The sequence below is a fragment of the Rattus norvegicus genome, chromosome 11 (genome assembly GCF_036323735.1).
Source record: "Rattus norvegicus strain BN/NHsdMcwi chromosome 11, GRCr8, whole genome shotgun sequence".
NCBI lineage: Eukaryota > Metazoa > Chordata > Mammalia > Rodentia > Muridae > Rattus > Rattus norvegicus.
In genome coordinates this window covers 62,052,469-62,070,225 of record NC_086029.1, presented here as the reverse complement: position 1 = coordinate 62,070,225, position 17,757 = coordinate 62,052,469, and the positions used below count along the sequence as shown (strand labels likewise).

At 40.7% G+C, this 17,757-nt stretch overlaps 1 protein-coding gene across 6 annotated transcripts in view; it reads left to right on the top strand.

Moving 5' to 3' along the window:
* The window catches only part of Cblb (Cbl proto-oncogene B), a 167,076-nt gene extending 155,679 nt beyond the window's left edge, over positions 1 to 11,397 (top strand). For 5 of the 6 annotated variants that reach the window (XM_006248258.5, XM_063270261.1, XM_008768626.4 and 2 more), the window contains one exon: positions 7,802 to 11,397. In XM_006248258.5, the coding sequence (XP_006248320.1) occupies positions 7,802 to 8,061 (260 nt within the window). In that variant the 3' untranslated portion in view covers positions 8,062 to 11,397. 6 annotated transcript variants of the gene reach the window in all.
* The last annotated feature ends 6,360 nt before the right edge of the window (positions 11,398 to 17,757 follow it).

Sequence of the window (17,757 nt, the reverse complement as noted above, 5' to 3'; positions counted from 1 at the left end):
TTAAGACAGTGTTCCCTGTAGACATATATCCTTCCTAATACCTGTCATTATCCCAAATTCCATCATTCATTCATTTGCTTGACTCATTTGTCTGTCTCTTCTGCTAGTACCTTAACACTGAAGCAAGGACTGCCATCTCAGGTTGCTAGAGTGAGTACCACAAGCTACATGCTAATCAACAAATACTCAGTTCTTACATTCTGAAGCCTCAGAAAGCCAAGAAAAAGTGCCAGGCACTGGGATCTGATGAGCATTTGCTTCCTTCTACATAGGGACCCGTCTTCTCACTCAGGTGTAGTGAGCTGCAGGCCTTTTTTCTCTGAATATTAATCCCTTTCCTGAGAGTTCCACTCTCACAACTTATTTAGCCACTATAAAGGCCCGAAGAACACACACAAGAGCCAGACATAGGGTCATACCGCCATAGTGCTAGCACTCAGAAGCTGAGGGGAACCTTGTACCATGTTTAGCAGCAGACTGAGATACACAATAGCGTAGGAAAGCCAAGACCAGTGTGGCTTACTTGGGGAAACCCTGTCTCCAAACAAACCATTTAAGTGAGACACAACGAGACCGTATATTGCTGTGTCTCTGTTATCCTCCTGGATGCCCAACACAGGAGTATATTGATGGGGACAAGAGAAGGTATGTTAAATGTAATATTCACATAGTGGGGCCCTCTGAATAAGTGAGCTGCTTTGAGTTTTATCAGCAGTGTAGTTTCTCCACAGTGCTATATAGGAGATGCAGAATTCCCTCTAAAATCTTAAAGGTGTTAACACTTGTATATGACCTGGGAAAGCACAAAAAAAGCTTAACTCTCTCACGTTTTGGTCCATGTTGTCTTCCTGTTCACGTCTAGCTTCTCAGAGCTTTCAGATCTGTCCATGTGTAGACCGTAGTTCCAAGTAAAACAGGCTGACAACACATGGAAATCAAGAAGGGAAAATATCTGCCAGCCCCACATGACATAAGAAAGCAAAGCCATCACTGAAGTGATGTTGAAGTATTGGCAAAAGTGCCACATCTGACTTCAAATCATGTATTTGGCACCTCCAGCTCCATTAAATAAAGGCATTCGTGCACATTGTGAGTCAAGCCGTCAATAACACACAATTTTTTTAAACAGGGGCACATCTGTACCAGCCTCTGGATTAGGTGTTCTCATTTAAAACCTACCTAGATGCTATGGGCCTTCACAATCTGTTCTGTCCAAGGCCCTTTTAAATGACCTAACAGGGATTCTGGTGCGGTTGTGAATTCTAAAAGAAATGAATGTCAATCATCTTTCAGAGCTACATAAATAACTGATTGTAGCTTACTCGTCAATGAACTATGAAAGGACAGTTCTAAAGAATTCAAAAATAGTTTCATCAATGTAAAAATGATGTTCTTTGTTCCCCTTTTAAAACACTGTGTGTGCAAGTACACCTGTATAGCTACAAGGCACTTCAGGTGCATTCATTCCTCTCAAAGGAGGTATTTTATAGATTAAAAAAAAGTTAATGTTGCCATTGGTATTTTATCAAATAATTATGTGATAAAAACATTTACAAAAACATAAAAATTTCACTGGCTTATTTTAAAAGCATATATGTCTGGATTGAGGCAACAATTTCTTTTGCCAGTAATTGACCTATTCTTTATATAAGTATTTTACACATAGCTTGTGTCACTAATAGTTACATGTAAATTTTACAAAATCGTGATGCTGCTTTTCTCTTAATATATATTGTGCTGCAGTTTGAATTCCTTAAGCATTCCATAATGCGTGTTCTTCTATGCAGCATTACCCTTGAAAAGGATTCTTCATATCATTAGTAGTTAAAGGACTTCAAGGACTTGAAACAATGCTAATTTATCCGTGACTCACGTGAAAGGATCTTATTTCTGAGTATACTGACAAATTAAGGAGGTGTTGTTATAAGGGAATGAGCCGCGGTGCTTCATCTATTATTAGCTCAATGGAAACTTGAAGCACTGTTGAACATATTAGTAATCATTTTGGAGATTTCAGCTGGAAACCATGGTTGTCATTCACACAAGATGTAGAGCTGTGTTTTCATTACCTTCGGTGATGGGGCCAAAGGCCATTAGCACCTAGTTCTGAATCCACAATGGAAATGTCAGTGTCAGTGCACCTAGTAATTAATGTGGCTTGAGAACCTTCATGGCTCCAGTTTTAAAATCTCAGGGCTGAAGGGTTGGTCCTCAAAGATCTGAACAGTCTCACATGTTGCATTCTGTGTATTCTAATACAGTTTATACGAGGATTTTTCATGTGTTCATGTTTCACTGAAAACTCATCTGTTGATTAAACAGTGTCCACGACTGTAGAAATTCAGCATCACAATGGAAATAGGCTCCCAACTTAATTGACAGTGCTTATGTGAATAACAAGATGGTAATATATTTTAAGATTTTGTTCATCCTTTATTCAGTTGAATTCATGTTATTTTTTCTAATTATTAAGTATTATAGAACATAAGAAACATAAGAAAATTACTAACCAAAGAATAGTCATGCTTATTCCAAGAATTGTACTCATTTACTATAGTCTATATTCAGACTTATGTACATGCTATATAATATTTGATTTATTCTGGGGCTGGGGATTTAGCTCAGTGGTAGAGCGCTTACCTAGGAAGCGCAAGGCCCTGGGTTCGGTCCCCAGCTCCGAAAAAAAAAATATTTGATTTATTAAACATTTATTATAGGATAGAAATTTTGATAACTACTTTAGGAAACTAGAAATGAGACAATGAGACTATTTAATATACAATGTATACTATACATAATTCTTTATATAGGTACACAAATGATATTTATATAATATATATGCTGTTATATACTTTAAACATAAATTGTAATATATAAATATAAATAAATGTGTACAACTGAAATAAGTTTAATTTATAGATTAAAGAAAAACAGCATGTTTTACTAATCTGCCAAGCATCTCACATCAACAAGTATCAGCCAATAAAATGTAAGTTGATTCTAACAGTCTTAGTAAGTTATGCAAATATTTTTCTTTTATTGTTAGTGAAGTTTGTGTCGTGATTCCCACAGTAGCCAAGCCAAAGAAAACAGTTTAGGACATGATCAAAAATCACCCCTTCGTGTAGCAATGGTTGCTAAAGCACTCGTGGTCCTCCTCTCTAGTAACTCAGAGGAAGGCCATGAAGGGACAGCAGTGACAGCAGAGCCGGATAAGGCACTGAAGCAGTAAGTGCCCCAGGACCTCAGCAGAGTCCCTACCTGAGTTCTTGATGCCCCTTTTTTTTTCTATTCTTTTTCTTTATTGGATATTTATTTATTTATTTACTTTCCCAGTTTCCCGTCCATTAACTCCCATCCCATCCCCCTATCCCTGCTTCTATGAGGGTTTCCCCCACCCACCTATCCCTTCCCATCTCTCCACCCTGACATTCCTCTACACTGGGGCATTGAACCTTGGCAGGACCGAGGGCTTCTCCTCCCATTGGTGCTCAACAAGGCCATCCTCTGCTACATATAAAGCTGGAGCCATAGATCTGTCCATGTTTACTCTATGAATGGTGCTTTAGTCCTTGGGAGCTCTGGTTGGTTGGTTGGTATTGTTGTTCTTATGAGGTTGCAAACCCTTCAGCTCCTTCAATCCTTTCTCTAACTCCTCCATTGGGAACCCCCATTCTCAGTTCAATGGTTGGCAGTGAGCATTCACTTCTGCCTTTGTCATGCTCTGGCAGAACCTCTCAGGAGACAGCTTTGTCAACTCCTGTCAACATGCCCTTAATGGCATCAGCAATATTGTCTGGGCTTGGTGGCTGTATATGGGCTGGCTTGCCTTGTGGAGCAGTCTCTGGATGGGCTTTCCTTCAGCCTCTGCTGCAAACTTTGTCTCCATATTTCCTCCTGTGAATATTTTTGTTCCCCCTTCTAAGAAGGACTAAAGTATCTGCACTTCTGTTGGTCGTCCTTCTTGAGTTTTGTGTGGTCTGTGGATTGTATTTTAGGTAATCTGAGCTTTTGGGCTAATATCCACTTATCAGTGAGTGCGTACCATGTGTGGTTTTTTGTGATTTGGTCACCTCAGGATGATACTTTCTAGTTCCATCCGTTTATATCAGACAATCCCCCTCAGCATCTCAGTCTTGGTTCTTGAGCAGCTCACATTTGTGAAGCAGAGGGAATCTCGTCTGTTTAGTTGTGGTTCTGTGAACTGCACAAGCGTAACACTCACATTCAGAAACACAATGTAACTACCAATGGTAAGAAAGGAGATCTTTCTTAGAGCTGTGCCATGGGGGTGTCCCATGCATTTCTCTTCATGAGATACTTGATTTTCCCAGCACCATTTCTGAGGCATCCATTTCCCTGTTGTGTGGTTTTAGTGACTGTGTAAGAACTAGTTGGCAGCAGATGGGTAGGTTCTGAATCTCAGTCCCATTAGCCTCCACGTCTGTCCTGTGGCTGTGGCTTCATTGCATCCTGCAGTCTGGTGTGTGGAACCTCCAGCTTTCTGCTTTCTGTTCAAGGTTGTTTTGCTTGTTTGATGTCCCTGAGCTTTCATATGAATATAGGTTTTTTTTCCCATTCTGTGAATATAATCATAGTTATCTTGACTGCAGGGTGAATCCACAGATGGATTTGGATCTGTAGCATAATTTATATATTACAGACATTTTATCCGTACTCCATGAATATGGAGAGTTTTCATTGTTTTTCCTGTCAGTTTCTTCGATTATTGGTTTATAACTTTACCTGTAGAGCCCTTTTACGTCCATCCTTAGGTTCATTCCTGAATATTTTCTCTGTAGCTTTTATGGGTTTTATACCATTGAGTTGCTTATATGTAGAAAGCTACTAATTCTTGTATGTGGCCTCTCCATCTGCCACACCACTGAATTAATACTAATACTGTTTTGGTAAACTCCTTAGGTTTTATGTACAAAAATCATGTACACACAAAAACCATTCACAAGAAGTGTCAGTTTAGCTTCCTCCCTTTTTTATTTTTATGGCTTTTTGTTTGTTTCCCTTTAAGATACTCTGAAATGTATGGTTCTGTTCTGAATAACCTGGTGGCGATGGACACCTTGTTCTCAGAGAGAACGCTTCAGCTTCTCTCTACTCATATCAGTGTCATCTAGGGGTTGTTGTACTTAACTCATACTGTGGTGAGGGGTTTTATCAGAACCAAGTATTAAGTGGTATCAAATGTTTCTCATGAATCTACAGAGATCATACATGGTCATGTGGTTTTCATATTTCATTCTGTCAGTGTACTGATTTCCATATGTTGAACCATCTTTTAACTCTGGGAATGCAAGCAACTTGAATAATAGTGAGTAAATTTGAATCCCTGAGATGAATCCAGCGTGCTAGTAGCGAACGATCTCTGTGACTTAAGTGAGTTTGAATCCTTGAAACTTTGTTGAGAATATTCATATCTGTGTTCATCAGAAGTATAATGATGTTGTTGTTGTTGCTGCTGTTGCCGCTACATATTTGTCTGGTTTTGGAAGTTGGATAGTGCAGGTTCTCGAAGGTTTCCAATGCTGATAAATTAGGAAAATCCATTGAAAAGAAACTAGGTGGATAACTTAAGCAGTGAAGCTTTCTGACCGAGGGCTCTTCTTCGGTGAGAGACTTCATTGGTGATTCAATCTCATTACCACCATTGTTCTCTTCAGATTCGTGTGTGTTTAGGGTTCATTTGACCTGTTTTACACGTCTACTGGTGTTTATCTCTGGGGTTTCCTCTTTGTTAGCGGATGGTTGCTCATAGGAACCTCTAGGATCACATTTCTCTGGCTGGGATTGCAAAGCTACCTGCTTTCCCCATTAACCTGTCTGGAAGCTCATCCTGGTTAAGTTTTTGAAGAACAGTTCATGGTTCTACTAATCCTTTCCAGCACTCATTTCCACTGAAATTCTTGTTTCCTTCCATAGACTACAATAGGTTTAGTTTGTTCTTGCTTCTCTAAGTATTGGAGATTACTGCGATACATATTTACTTGAGGGGTTCGGGGTTTGTTTGAGTTTTGGGGTTTTGTTTGTTTGTTTGTTTGTTTGTTGTTGCTGCTTTGGTGGTGACTGTTTTCTTGTGGGGTTTTTGGTTGGTTGCTTGCTTGGTTGGTTTTTTGGTTGTTTGGTTGCTTGGTTGGTTGATTGGTTGGTTGGTTGGTATCTCTGTTTCTGCCCCCAGTCCCCACAGCCATGCCCAGGTGAGGATGCTCATAGCATGTTTTTCTACCTTTGGATAGCCCTTGTTACATTTCACACGTTTTCTCTATTGCATTTCCATTGTCATTAGTGTTGAGGAATTTTAGAAGGCTCCCAACTTTCTTCATAACCCACTTGCTTATTGAGAAGGATCTCCAGCTTCTATGAATTGTAACAATTTTTAGCGTCTTTCTGTTGAGTCGTATGCTATTCCACTTCGACCAGAACAGAGGGCACCACTTTGTTACTTTCACTCTGTTGCCTTAACCGGGACTATTCTAGAGAAAGCTTCCTGTTCCGATAAAACGTTGGTCCTGCAGCTGTTGGATAAAGTGTATTCTGTAGGTGTTATTTAAACTCATTTATCCCTTTCACAGTTTACTTCTGATGTTTCTTAATGTCTTTGTTCTCAAGAGTCCTGTATGTTCACGGGTACTAATATTCTTGGGTTCACTTTATGAAGCTGTTATTCGTGGTGGGGCCGTGGCTCAGTAGATGGTGTACGTTTTGTGCAGCTGTAAGGGACTGAGTTAGGATCCCCAGAATCCATTTGAAACCAGCTATGTCAGAATGCCTCTATAACCTCAGCTACCTACTGTGAAGTGGGAGTAAGAAACAGGAGAACCTCCAGGATCTAGTGGGCCATCCAGCCTGAAGTATGCAGAGGGAACAAGAGTCTCTGCCTCAGACGAGGTGGAAGGAAGGACTGACCCGAGGTAGCTGACCACCAAGTGTGGGCACATGTGTACCCTCTGTCTCTCACACAGACGTGAACACATCTACACATACTGCTGCTCACATTTAAGAGCATGCATAAAAAGAATGAATTCCCGTCCGGGTCCTGAACGATAAGCCAATCTCCCAATGTTTTCTCTGTTCGCACTTTCTTGAGCAAAAGTTCCTGCATCAGAATCTAAAGTGTGTGCTTGAGCAAAGCCGCATTTAATTTGTTCAGCCTGTTTGTTGACTAACAGAGTCAAACATCTGCTGTTTTTGTTGGCTTATTCCTTGGTATAAATGAAATGCAGCATAGTAACTTGGAAAATGAGGGAGGAGGAAACCCCACAGTGTATTTCTCGGAACAGCTCCTCCACCAGTACATGAGTGCGACAGAGATCATTTGGGGACTATTTGGTGTTTTTAAAAATTACGTCATAGGGGATGCTTATCCTGCTGGTAGGAACCTCTCAACTCCTGTCTTCTTGGAGCAGCCACAGTCTGTGCCCCAGGTGAGAAAGATAAAGTCTGTGACTAACCAGGTCTTGCCCCTCTGCACTGTAACCGTTGGCTGCTGATGTTTGGGGTTCTTTGTTTGTTTGTTTCAATGCAACTCTTTTCTGGCCTGAAAAGTGAAATATGGAATCAGGAAATAAGTATGTTAGTTTTCAGTCAAACTACTTCATTCTCCCACCACATTCCAAGTTTAAAATGAAATAACATTTTCCACTCCACAGCTAGCTAGCCAATAAAAATAGTTGTAGAGAAAATGAAAACTAGTATTTAGCCCAACATAATGAAATAACAGTATTGCCTTCTATAGTGTTCGTTTTTATCCCACTGTTTCAAAGATTGTCTTTAACAATCTCCACAGATGGTTCGCAAGCACCAGCTAGACCCCCCAAACCACGACCCCGAAGGACTGCACCAGAAATTCATCACAGAAAGCCCCATGGGCCCGAGGCGGCACTGGAAAATGTGGATGCGAAAATTGCAAAACTCATGGGAGAGGGGTATGCCTTTGAAGAGGTGAAGAGAGCCTTAGAGATCGCCCAGAATAACCTGGAAGTGGCCAGGAGCATACTTCGAGAATTCGCCTTCCCTCCTCCCGTCTCGCCACGTCTCAATCTATAGCAGCCCAGACTGCAAACACCAAAGGGTAAAACAGTTAACAAATATTCCAGGAGTATGGGACGGAAGGACTGAGAGGGAATGCAGGAGCCATGGTGTCTTTTCATGTGGCGTCTCCAGAAGGCAGCCTTGAGTCCAGCTTCTCTGGTACCACAGCTCCCTGAGGATGCCCACGCTGCAGCTTCTGTGTTTGTGCTAGCCATACTTTTAAATCAGGGTTGAACTGAGAAAATAATTTAAAGACGTTTACTCCCCCTTGAACTTTGAATCTGTGAAATGCTTTCCTTGTTTACACGTTGGCAGAATTGCAGTTTGTCTCTGTTTTTGATTCCTGTACTGTGTTCCTGACAGGCCCTTGGCAGAGTTGGTCAGGTCTGCTGTAAGTTTGTCCATGCCCACCCTGCTGCCCACATTGGCAGCTAAAGCATCTCTTCGTGTTGCTGTCTATCCGGGCCCCACCTCATGTGTCCACGTCCAGTTCATTTCTCTCATTCACACAGCATGCTAGTCTGAGGTCCTGATTTTTCATCGTTTTAAACTAATGCAGAAAGAAAAAGAAAAAGAAAAAAAATGTATGTGGTCTGGTCTTCACTACTGAGTCTCTTCTTTGGGAACCATCACTGTTGAGAGGTGGGGAAACCTGAATGTAAAAAGCATTTATTTGTCAATAAACTGCCTTTTGTAAGGGGTTTTTATATACTGTAAAAGAGCTTCCCTTGTTAGTTTAAGTTCTGTGACCTTTAGGTTTCTGTACACTCCCTCCCGTCCGCCCAGGAGTGCCATGACAGATGCAGGAGAAAATGGGGCAGCGCCCGTACTACAGGACCGTAATGAGATTCTCTGATAGTTATGCCTCCATCACTTTCAGGAGAGATGGAAAGGGGGGCCACCGCCTCGAAATATGTTAATATGCCTTTAGATAAGGTCATAGACATACATGCCTTTCCCAAGTGGAAGAGAGCCCCTTTTCTATGTTATGACATCACCCTGGCTCCTCCCTGTGTGGGAGCCCCTAAGGCACTGATGACTGTTATGTATCACTGCTACTGCAGGCCTTCTTACTTGCAAAACTCTTCGTACCCTTTCTCCAGTCAGGTTAGGAGTCCCGTTTACTCTGTGGGTTTTCTCATTGACTGCTCCGTGTTGCCCGTCCCAGTCAGATGAAACCGTGGTATCACTTTAAATCTACAGATACCCCTTGACCATCTGTAAAGTGCTTTGCACTCTTGTTGGCTTTGAAAGCACAAAATTTCACACATGAACTCCGCCATATTATTTGTGTATATGTGTTTGGTGGTAAATGTCTCCAATCTGATGGATGAATCCTCTGAGACTGATGCGAGGACTTTTAGACCTTCAGATTGCTTTTGTTTTGTTTTGTTTTGTTTTGTTTTGTTTTTTGCATCCCTAATAGTGTGTGAGGGGAAATAAAAGCCATCTCCATGCAAAAATGCTTGCACGACATTTTGATAGTTTCTAAAGATGGATTCAGTTGTAGGTTGCATGGGTGTCTCTTACCCCTCCTTACTCCACACCCAGAGATGCCTCAGATAATCACTCCCTCATCCTGACAAAGGACAAGATACTACAGCAGATAGATCCGATGCAGCTGCCATTTTATGAGAGTCATGTCCACAGCTGTGTTTGCCCAGAAAGGGGAACGTGCCCAGCATACTCGTTTGCAGTGTGGCTTTCATGGGATGAGACAGGACTTGAGGATCACAGTCTTTGCATATGTCAGGTTTGTTCAGAGGGCCCTATGTTTCTTCTGCTACCACAGGGGGATTTTTTAATGTTTTTACATCCTATACCTGGGAGGAGGTATGAATACAAGGTTTTTTTTTAATATACTTTTTACAATTGGCTCTTTGTTGTTTTATTATCTGCTCTTAATTTTTTTTACTTGTTTTATAAGTTCTGATGTCATACTGATAGATAACAGTGCTATGTTTTTTGGGGGGTTTCACACAACTTGCCAACAATCGGCATAGCCTAAAACCCAAAGTTTGCCCCTTCGTTGTCCTAACACTGTTAAACATCCTTAAACTACGAGGGGGTTGGTTTACAACAGGAGCACTGGGACCCACAGCATATTCTCCTGCACTCTCGCATAACACAAGAGATTTCCGTCAAGAATTTAAAGGCTAAAGATGTGCTCAAACAGTTGATTTGGACCTGAGGTTTAGGGAGGGAGGGAAGTGTAAATAATTTTCTGGATTGTACCAAGATCTCTGCTGCATCCACACAGTAGCCACTGCCGGTTTTCTCATCAAGAAAAGTGAACCTTGTGACTCATACGGAAGACAGAGCAAACAGAAAGCATAAAGACTCACAGAATTTGTTTGAGAACAGTAGTTCAAACTCTTTTTCATTAGGAAAGGGACTACTAGTTAATACTTTGAAATGTCCCATACTTTGTTCCCTCTTTTTCCAGAAATTGAGATGTGCCTCCCAATGCTCAAGATTTGATAATAGAATTACCCTTAAGCCAGTATTTAATATAATCTACACAATTAAAACAAACCACGGCTAATTGGAACCTCTGCCCGGGATCTATCCCCAATGATATTCCAGTCGTGGTTTTTCCAGAATTCTGGAGGATTTTTTTCCTATTTCCTTTTCCTTTTAACCCACCACACCTACACCCCCACCCCAACCCATAACCCCACATCCGAACCACCACCAACTTCTTGGTATCTGATCTATCACAGCCAAATTTTCTGGACCCAGATCCCAACATTTTGATGCTTAACTTAATCTTGCACCCACAATTAAAATTATTAGCCCTTTTCTACCTTCCCTCTGCCCACAGTACAACACAGAGCCCTAGCCAGAGCCTCCAGAGGTCTGTTTGCTAACTCAGTATTTCGCACACCCAAGGACACATGCAAAGAGTTCTTCATAATGTGAACTTTCTAATTGTTCAGTTCCAGAAGCATTTCCTGCAGTTTGAACGTGACTTTGCCTCTCGGATTTTCAACTTGAAGCTTTAGTTTGCACTGAATTATTTCATCTGGTTTTAAAATGTCTCAAATGGACTGATTTGGAAACAAAATGTGGTATATTTTAAATATTGATGGAGGTACTTTCTGTAAACCTGAAATGTTAGAGCTCCGAGGAAGACTTTCCGGAAAAAGACAGCAATAGAAAGAAAGTTTTCTTCTCAGTTCCTATTTTTATTGTTTTTGAAATGCATTTTTTAAAAACTTGTCTAATGTGGCAAAATAGCTATGTGATCAATTAATTTATATTTTATTCATTCTTTTTCAATTCTGGATATGTAACCTCAAGTACTTTATCTGTTCTTTTAAGGTATTTTATAAAATGAATGTTGACAAATGCCTTTTGTATGTCATTTTTCAAGTGAGCACAAATATTTCTTTGAGAGCATATTTCTAATGTTATTTTTCCATAGACTATGGAAACAGCATTAGAGAGCCATCTGGGTATCTTAGGGTTCTCTAGAGTCACAGGACTTATGGATAGTCTATATATAGTAAGGGAATTGTTATGATGACTTACAGTCTGTAGTCCAACTCCCCAACAATGGTCAGTTGTAAATGGGAGTTCCAAGGATCTAGTAACTGCCTGGTCCCTCAAGGCTAATAGATTACAACAGATGTGCTAGCAAGTAAATGCAAGCAGATGAAGAAGAGTGAATCTTCCTTCTTCCAATGTCCTTATGTTGGTCTCCAGCAGAAGGTATGGCCCAGATTAAAGGTGTGTACCACCAAGCCTAAATCTGGGATTTGTTTTGTACCAGGCTGACCTTGAATTCAAGAGAGCTCCTTACTTTAGTCTCCTGGGATTCATATCACTATGCCTCAATATCTTCATGCCAAGATCCATGTCATAAACTTGTATATCCCAGCCTCAAGATCTGGATCACAGGTGAGCCTTCCAACTCTGGATTGTAGTTCATTCCGGATATAGTCAAGTTGACAACCAGGAATAGCTATTACAATCCACCCTTGTGAAATTGACACAAATAATACCTCAGGACCACATGAAACAATAACGAGGTCATGAATACGCCTAACATGATAGAACTATTCCTTGTACAATCGAAAACACATTTGTAGATTTATAATGGAGGTAATGTCTTATGGAAACATTCTTTTAGTGTCTCCATTTAAATACCAATTGATGTTAAAGAAATTGGAAGAAAGCACCAATAGCTATACAGATGGGTTCTTAACAAAATAAAACAGAAGCATTCACATTACTTTATAATCCTTGTTTCTGCGAAGGGTTAGATGACTTTAGATGATATCTATTAACTACCTTCCTCTGCTACCCATTCTGCATTAGTCTGGTATTTGCCCTTTGTCTGAAGAGTCTACCTGAGGCTAAGGTAAAGAGATTTATATTAATTACATTGACTAAGTCTCAAAAAGGTCTAGCAGAGACTTTGTTCTCTTATTAAGTCTCATGAAGAGCATTTTGAACAAGCATGGCAAGCTTAGGGAGGAAAAATATGAAATATATGCTTTAAAAATTAAAGGGGAATCAGGAAGTAGAATGGAGCTGAATCCTATGTTCTAGGAGATAACATTATGCGATTTGGGGGCAAGATCCCACCTAGCTAAATTTAGATCCAGGCCATATTCTTCAAAATACCAAAAAAAAAAAAAAAAAAAAAAAAAGCCAGTCTCGAGGCCATGTGCTGAAACCTCTTGGACCAGGTCTGTCCAGTTCAAATCACTCTTAGCAACAAAATCTTCCATATTCCATATTCCCACTAGGACAGCCCATTAAGCCCCAGTTAAAGCATTCCACTGCTTTCCAACTTCAAAGTCCCCAAATCCACATTCTTCTTTTTTTTTATTATTATTATTAACTTGAGTATTTCTTATATACATTTCGAGTGTTATTCCCTTTCCCGGTATCCGGGCAAACATCCCCCTCCCCCCTCCCCTTCCTTATGGGTGTTCCCCTCCCAACCCTCCCCCCATTGCCGCCCTCCCCCACCAGTCTAGTTCACTGGGGGTTCAGTCTGAGCAGGACCCAGGGCTTCTCCTTCCACTGGTGCTCTTACTAGGATATTCATTGCTACCTATGAGGTCAGAGTCCAGGGTCAGTCCATGTATAGTCTTTAGGTAGTGGCTTAGTCCCTGGAAGCTCTGGTTGCTTGGCATTGTTGTACATATGGGGTCTCAAGCCCCTTCAAGCTCTTCCAGTTCTTTCTCTGATTCCTTCAACGGGGGTCCTATTCTCAGTTCAGTGGTTTGCTGCTGGCATTCGCCTCTGTATTTGCTGTATTCTGGCTGTGTCTCTCAGGAGTGATCTACATCTGGCTCCTGTCAGCCTACACTTCTTTGCTTCATCCATCTTGTCTAATTGGATGGCTGTATATGTATGGGCCACCTGTGGGGCAGGCTCTGAATGGGTGTTACTTCTGTGTCTGTTTTAATCTTTGCCTCTCTATTCCTGCCAAGGGTATTCTTGTTCCCCTTTTAAAGAAGGAGTAAAGCATTCACATTTTGATCATCCGTCTTGAGTTTCATTTGTTCTAGGCATCTAGGGTAATTCAAGCATTTGGGCTAATAGCCACTTATCAATGAGTGCATACCATGTATGTCTTTCTGTGATTGGGTTAGCTCACTCAGGATGATGTTTTCCAGTTCCAACCATTTGCCTACGAATTTCATAAAGTCGTTTTTGATAGCTGAGTAATATTCCATTGTGTAGATGTACCACATTTTCTGTATCCATTCCTCTGTTGAAGGGCATCTGGGTTCTTTCCAGCTTCTGGCTATTATAAATAAGGCTGCAATGAACATAGTGGAGCACGTGTCTTTTTTATATGTTGGGGCATCTTTTGGGTATATGCCCAAGAGAGGTATAGCTGGATCCTCAGGCAGTTCAATGTCCAATTTTCTGAGGATCCTCCACACTGATTTCCAGAATGGTTGTACCAGTTTGCAATCCCACCAACAATGGAGGAGTGTTCCTCTTTCTCCACATCCTCGCCAGCATCTGTTGTCCCCTGAGTTTTTGATCTTAGCCATTCTCACTGGTGTGAGGTGAAATCTCAGGGTTGTTTTGATTTGCATTTCCCTTATGACTAAAGATGTTGAACATTTCTTTAGGTGTTTCTCAGCCATTCGGCATTCCTCAGCTGTGAATTCTTTGTTTAGCTCTGAACCCCATTTTTTAATAGGGTTATTTGTTTCCCTGCAGTCTAACTTCTTGAGTTCTTTGTATATTTTGGATATAAGGCCTCTATCTGTTGTAGGATTGGTAAAGATCTTTTCCCAATCTGTTGGTTGCCGTTTTGTCCTAACCACAGTGTCCTTTGCCTCACAGAAGCTTTGCAGTTTTATGAGATCCCATTTGTCGATTCTTGATTAGAGCACATTCTTCTTAACAAAGGCAGAGTCAAGCCTATCATGGCAATACCCGACTCCTGGTACCAACTTCTGTCTTAGTTAGGGTTTTACTGTAAAGAAATGCTATAATAGCAAATATGACAGCCTTTGTGATAAGGGACTGCATGTGATTAGAAAATACTTGACATTGAGGAGAGTAATTGAAAAGCAGCCACGTTCCCAAATCAAATCCTCAATTCCAGACAAAGATGCAAACTAAAAGCTATATTCCTTTTGGGAAGGTCAGGATGGGAAACAAAATCTAAACAAATACTAAGCCTAAATTTAGTAATCATGATTAGGCATCTACCTTGCACAACACAGAAAATACCAAGAAAGAAAATGTTACTTTAAAATTTACACAACAAGAAATATCACTAGTTTATCAGCAAGGACTATGGCAATATCCAGGCAGGCATGGTGCAGGAGGAGCTGAGAGTTCTAGATCTTTATCTGAAGGCTGCTAGCAGAATATTTACTTCCAGGCAGCTGGGACTAGGGTATTAAAGCCCACACCCACAGTGACACACCTACTCCAACAAGGCCATACTTCCTAATAGTCCCACTCCCTGGCCCAAGCATATACAAACAATCACATTGGGTGTAGTGGGCAGACATATCCATTTGAGAAAATGGCTTACTCTCCAGGTGCCAAACCAAGGTAACTTAAAGACAAGCTAAACTCAGTCATGTCAGAGACCTGTAAGTCAGTATTTAAGGTTACAGGTAATGAGGACCTTATCAACCAAAGACTGCTTTGGAGAGGATTACCTAGATAATGAATGGGCATTTTCTGATTAGTATTAACATCTGTTCTTTAAAATCTTTGCATTTGTAATCCCTAGACATGGCTTAGTGTATATGGTGGGGCAAACAACGGAGATTTAAAGTGGGAAGAGCAGCCATATAGAGAATGGTTAAGAGTAAGTAAGTGTCATTGACGAGTAAATGCAAAGGCCAACAAATCATCAGGTCAGGGGTAGCTGCCATTATGAGATACCCTATTCAGGGAACTCATTCTATAACAAGAATCAGAGCAAAATGTTATGAAGTTAATTGGAACCTGCAAAATCTCGTATACCATAATATTCATATCCCCTGAATTCACACACACTGAGATGAGATACACATTAGTAATTCCACACAATAAATACTGCACGTTACCACTTCATATGCCCTTACTACTGCACATGCCCTTAAGACTTCTGTTGGTGGCTGTTCATTGTACGCCTCTATTCTCTCCGAGTATAGCCTAAGTATTGCCCCCGTGAAGCATGTTCTGCCTTCCTCTGTGGGGTGACTTGAGTATGCCATCTTTATCATACAGCACCAATATTATGATCAACCATGAGGTTGAAGTTACCTCACATTTAAAGAAGCACAGTTGCTTCATGACAAATAGACCAACTTAGTAACAGGTTTCCAGTAAGCGAGCAACAGTCCCGAATTGCACTTGTAGCCATCTGGGTAAAAAGACCTTTCTTCCCTTTACCCTTGTTTCTTCACTCAAGAACTACATCATGAACAAAACTATTAGCATGATTGTGCATGCTGCCTTAATTTTCTTTAGACAAAGAGCAAATAATAATAATAATAATAATAATAATAATAATAGCAATAATTTAAAAGCTATTTTTAAAAATCACTAAGATTTAAAAGCATTCAGACATACTGGGATTCCTTCTCTATTTGATCAAAGCAAAATAAAACTAGAGGGGAGACAGCAAGTATTTGCCAAGTATTGCCACCATTGAAGGGCAAGACTTGATCATATTCCCTTGGAACCCATTGAGCTCCAAAGGCATTGAGCTTTGAACCATCTAGATAAGGTTTCAACAAGGCGATCTGCCAGACCATTCACCCAAGGGGTTTTATGATGTGTATCAGTGAACAAGACTCTGAACAGCTTCCTGACAAACATGCATGTGAGCTTAGAGTCCATATTTGAAGACTTACTACGTAGACATTTTGGAACAAAATCCAAGTCACACTACAGTAGCACATATGAAGGGGAAGGAATACTCCTCCCTTGGTGAAGCTCTTCTTGCCTTTTCCCAAACCCAGAGAAGCAGAAGCGTACAAGTGATGAGGGGTAGTGAGAGAAAGGGGTAGATCTTCACTCTGCTCCTATGTCCTGAGTTGGAATAGTAGACAAGGCTGCAGAAGAGTGGAAAGGCTATATTGAATTAAAATACAGATGACTAAACAAGGAACCATAGGATCAAAATCAGTGACTGGAGAACAAGTGGACACCATTCCCCATGTTGGTACTCTATCAAGTCAAAAGTGTAGCGTGAATACTGGGCAGCTTGTCTCACATGGGCATTGGAAATAGTCATTTCTTATAAGAGTTACCTAAAAAGAGGCTTGCCCTGAAAGATGCTATGTTCTGGGCAGCTCCATTTAATTTCTCTGGATATATTTTTCTCTGACAGTGTCAGTTGTCTCCAGCCCTTGAGGAGAAATCCTAGTTGATCCCTCCAGTCCCTTAAGGGACAAGGAAAGTCCTTCATCCCTTTTCATGTCAGGTAGCAGGTCACGGTCTACCTCATCTCATTCCTCAACTGCAGTGACTTCTCCTCCTTGAGTGAATTCTCCCTGCTTTCGCAGTCAGCTTATTTATGAAATAAATATGGAGACCATGAAGTAAAACAGCTGGTTACCGAGAGCATCAAAGATCACCCTGTAATTACTCTCAAATGGTACCTGTCTCCCTAAAGAACCATTTCAATTGAAGATGCAAGGTATTGTTGTAGAAAATAAAACTCAACCGCAAGTGCCTAGGCCTAAGGCTATTCAGACATGAATCAAAACTAGCAGTGCCAGTATACTTATTCATATAAATGTTTAATCAGGTGCAATGCGGAATGTCTACCTATCTCGAATTTCCTACAAAATGTGATACGAAAAAAGTGGTTGACAGCAAGACTAATGTATCTCTATTGGGCACTTTAATCTACACTGACAATGAATCATTTATACAGTAGTTGTGGCTTAAGAAAGTTTATATTTTGCTTCCAAAATTCTGAAACTCAAACCTGTGACTCAGACCCAGTTTTCGTCATTCCTTCCCTTTACACATGGAGAAAATGGATAATCCAGAGATTCCCATGAGATGGTAAAAACAGACGAGAGTAGATCATTCTCTATTGTTACATTTATTAAGCTTATCCCACACATTAAACGTGAGAGTGAAGCCCAGAGAAATGATGTAAGAACTAGACACTCTCTTGACAGACAAGAAATGAAGTTGAGAACAAGTGACCTTTAACTGCATCATAGCAGGTGTGACTGCGAAATGGAAGTAATATTTCTTTGTTGAAGCGTG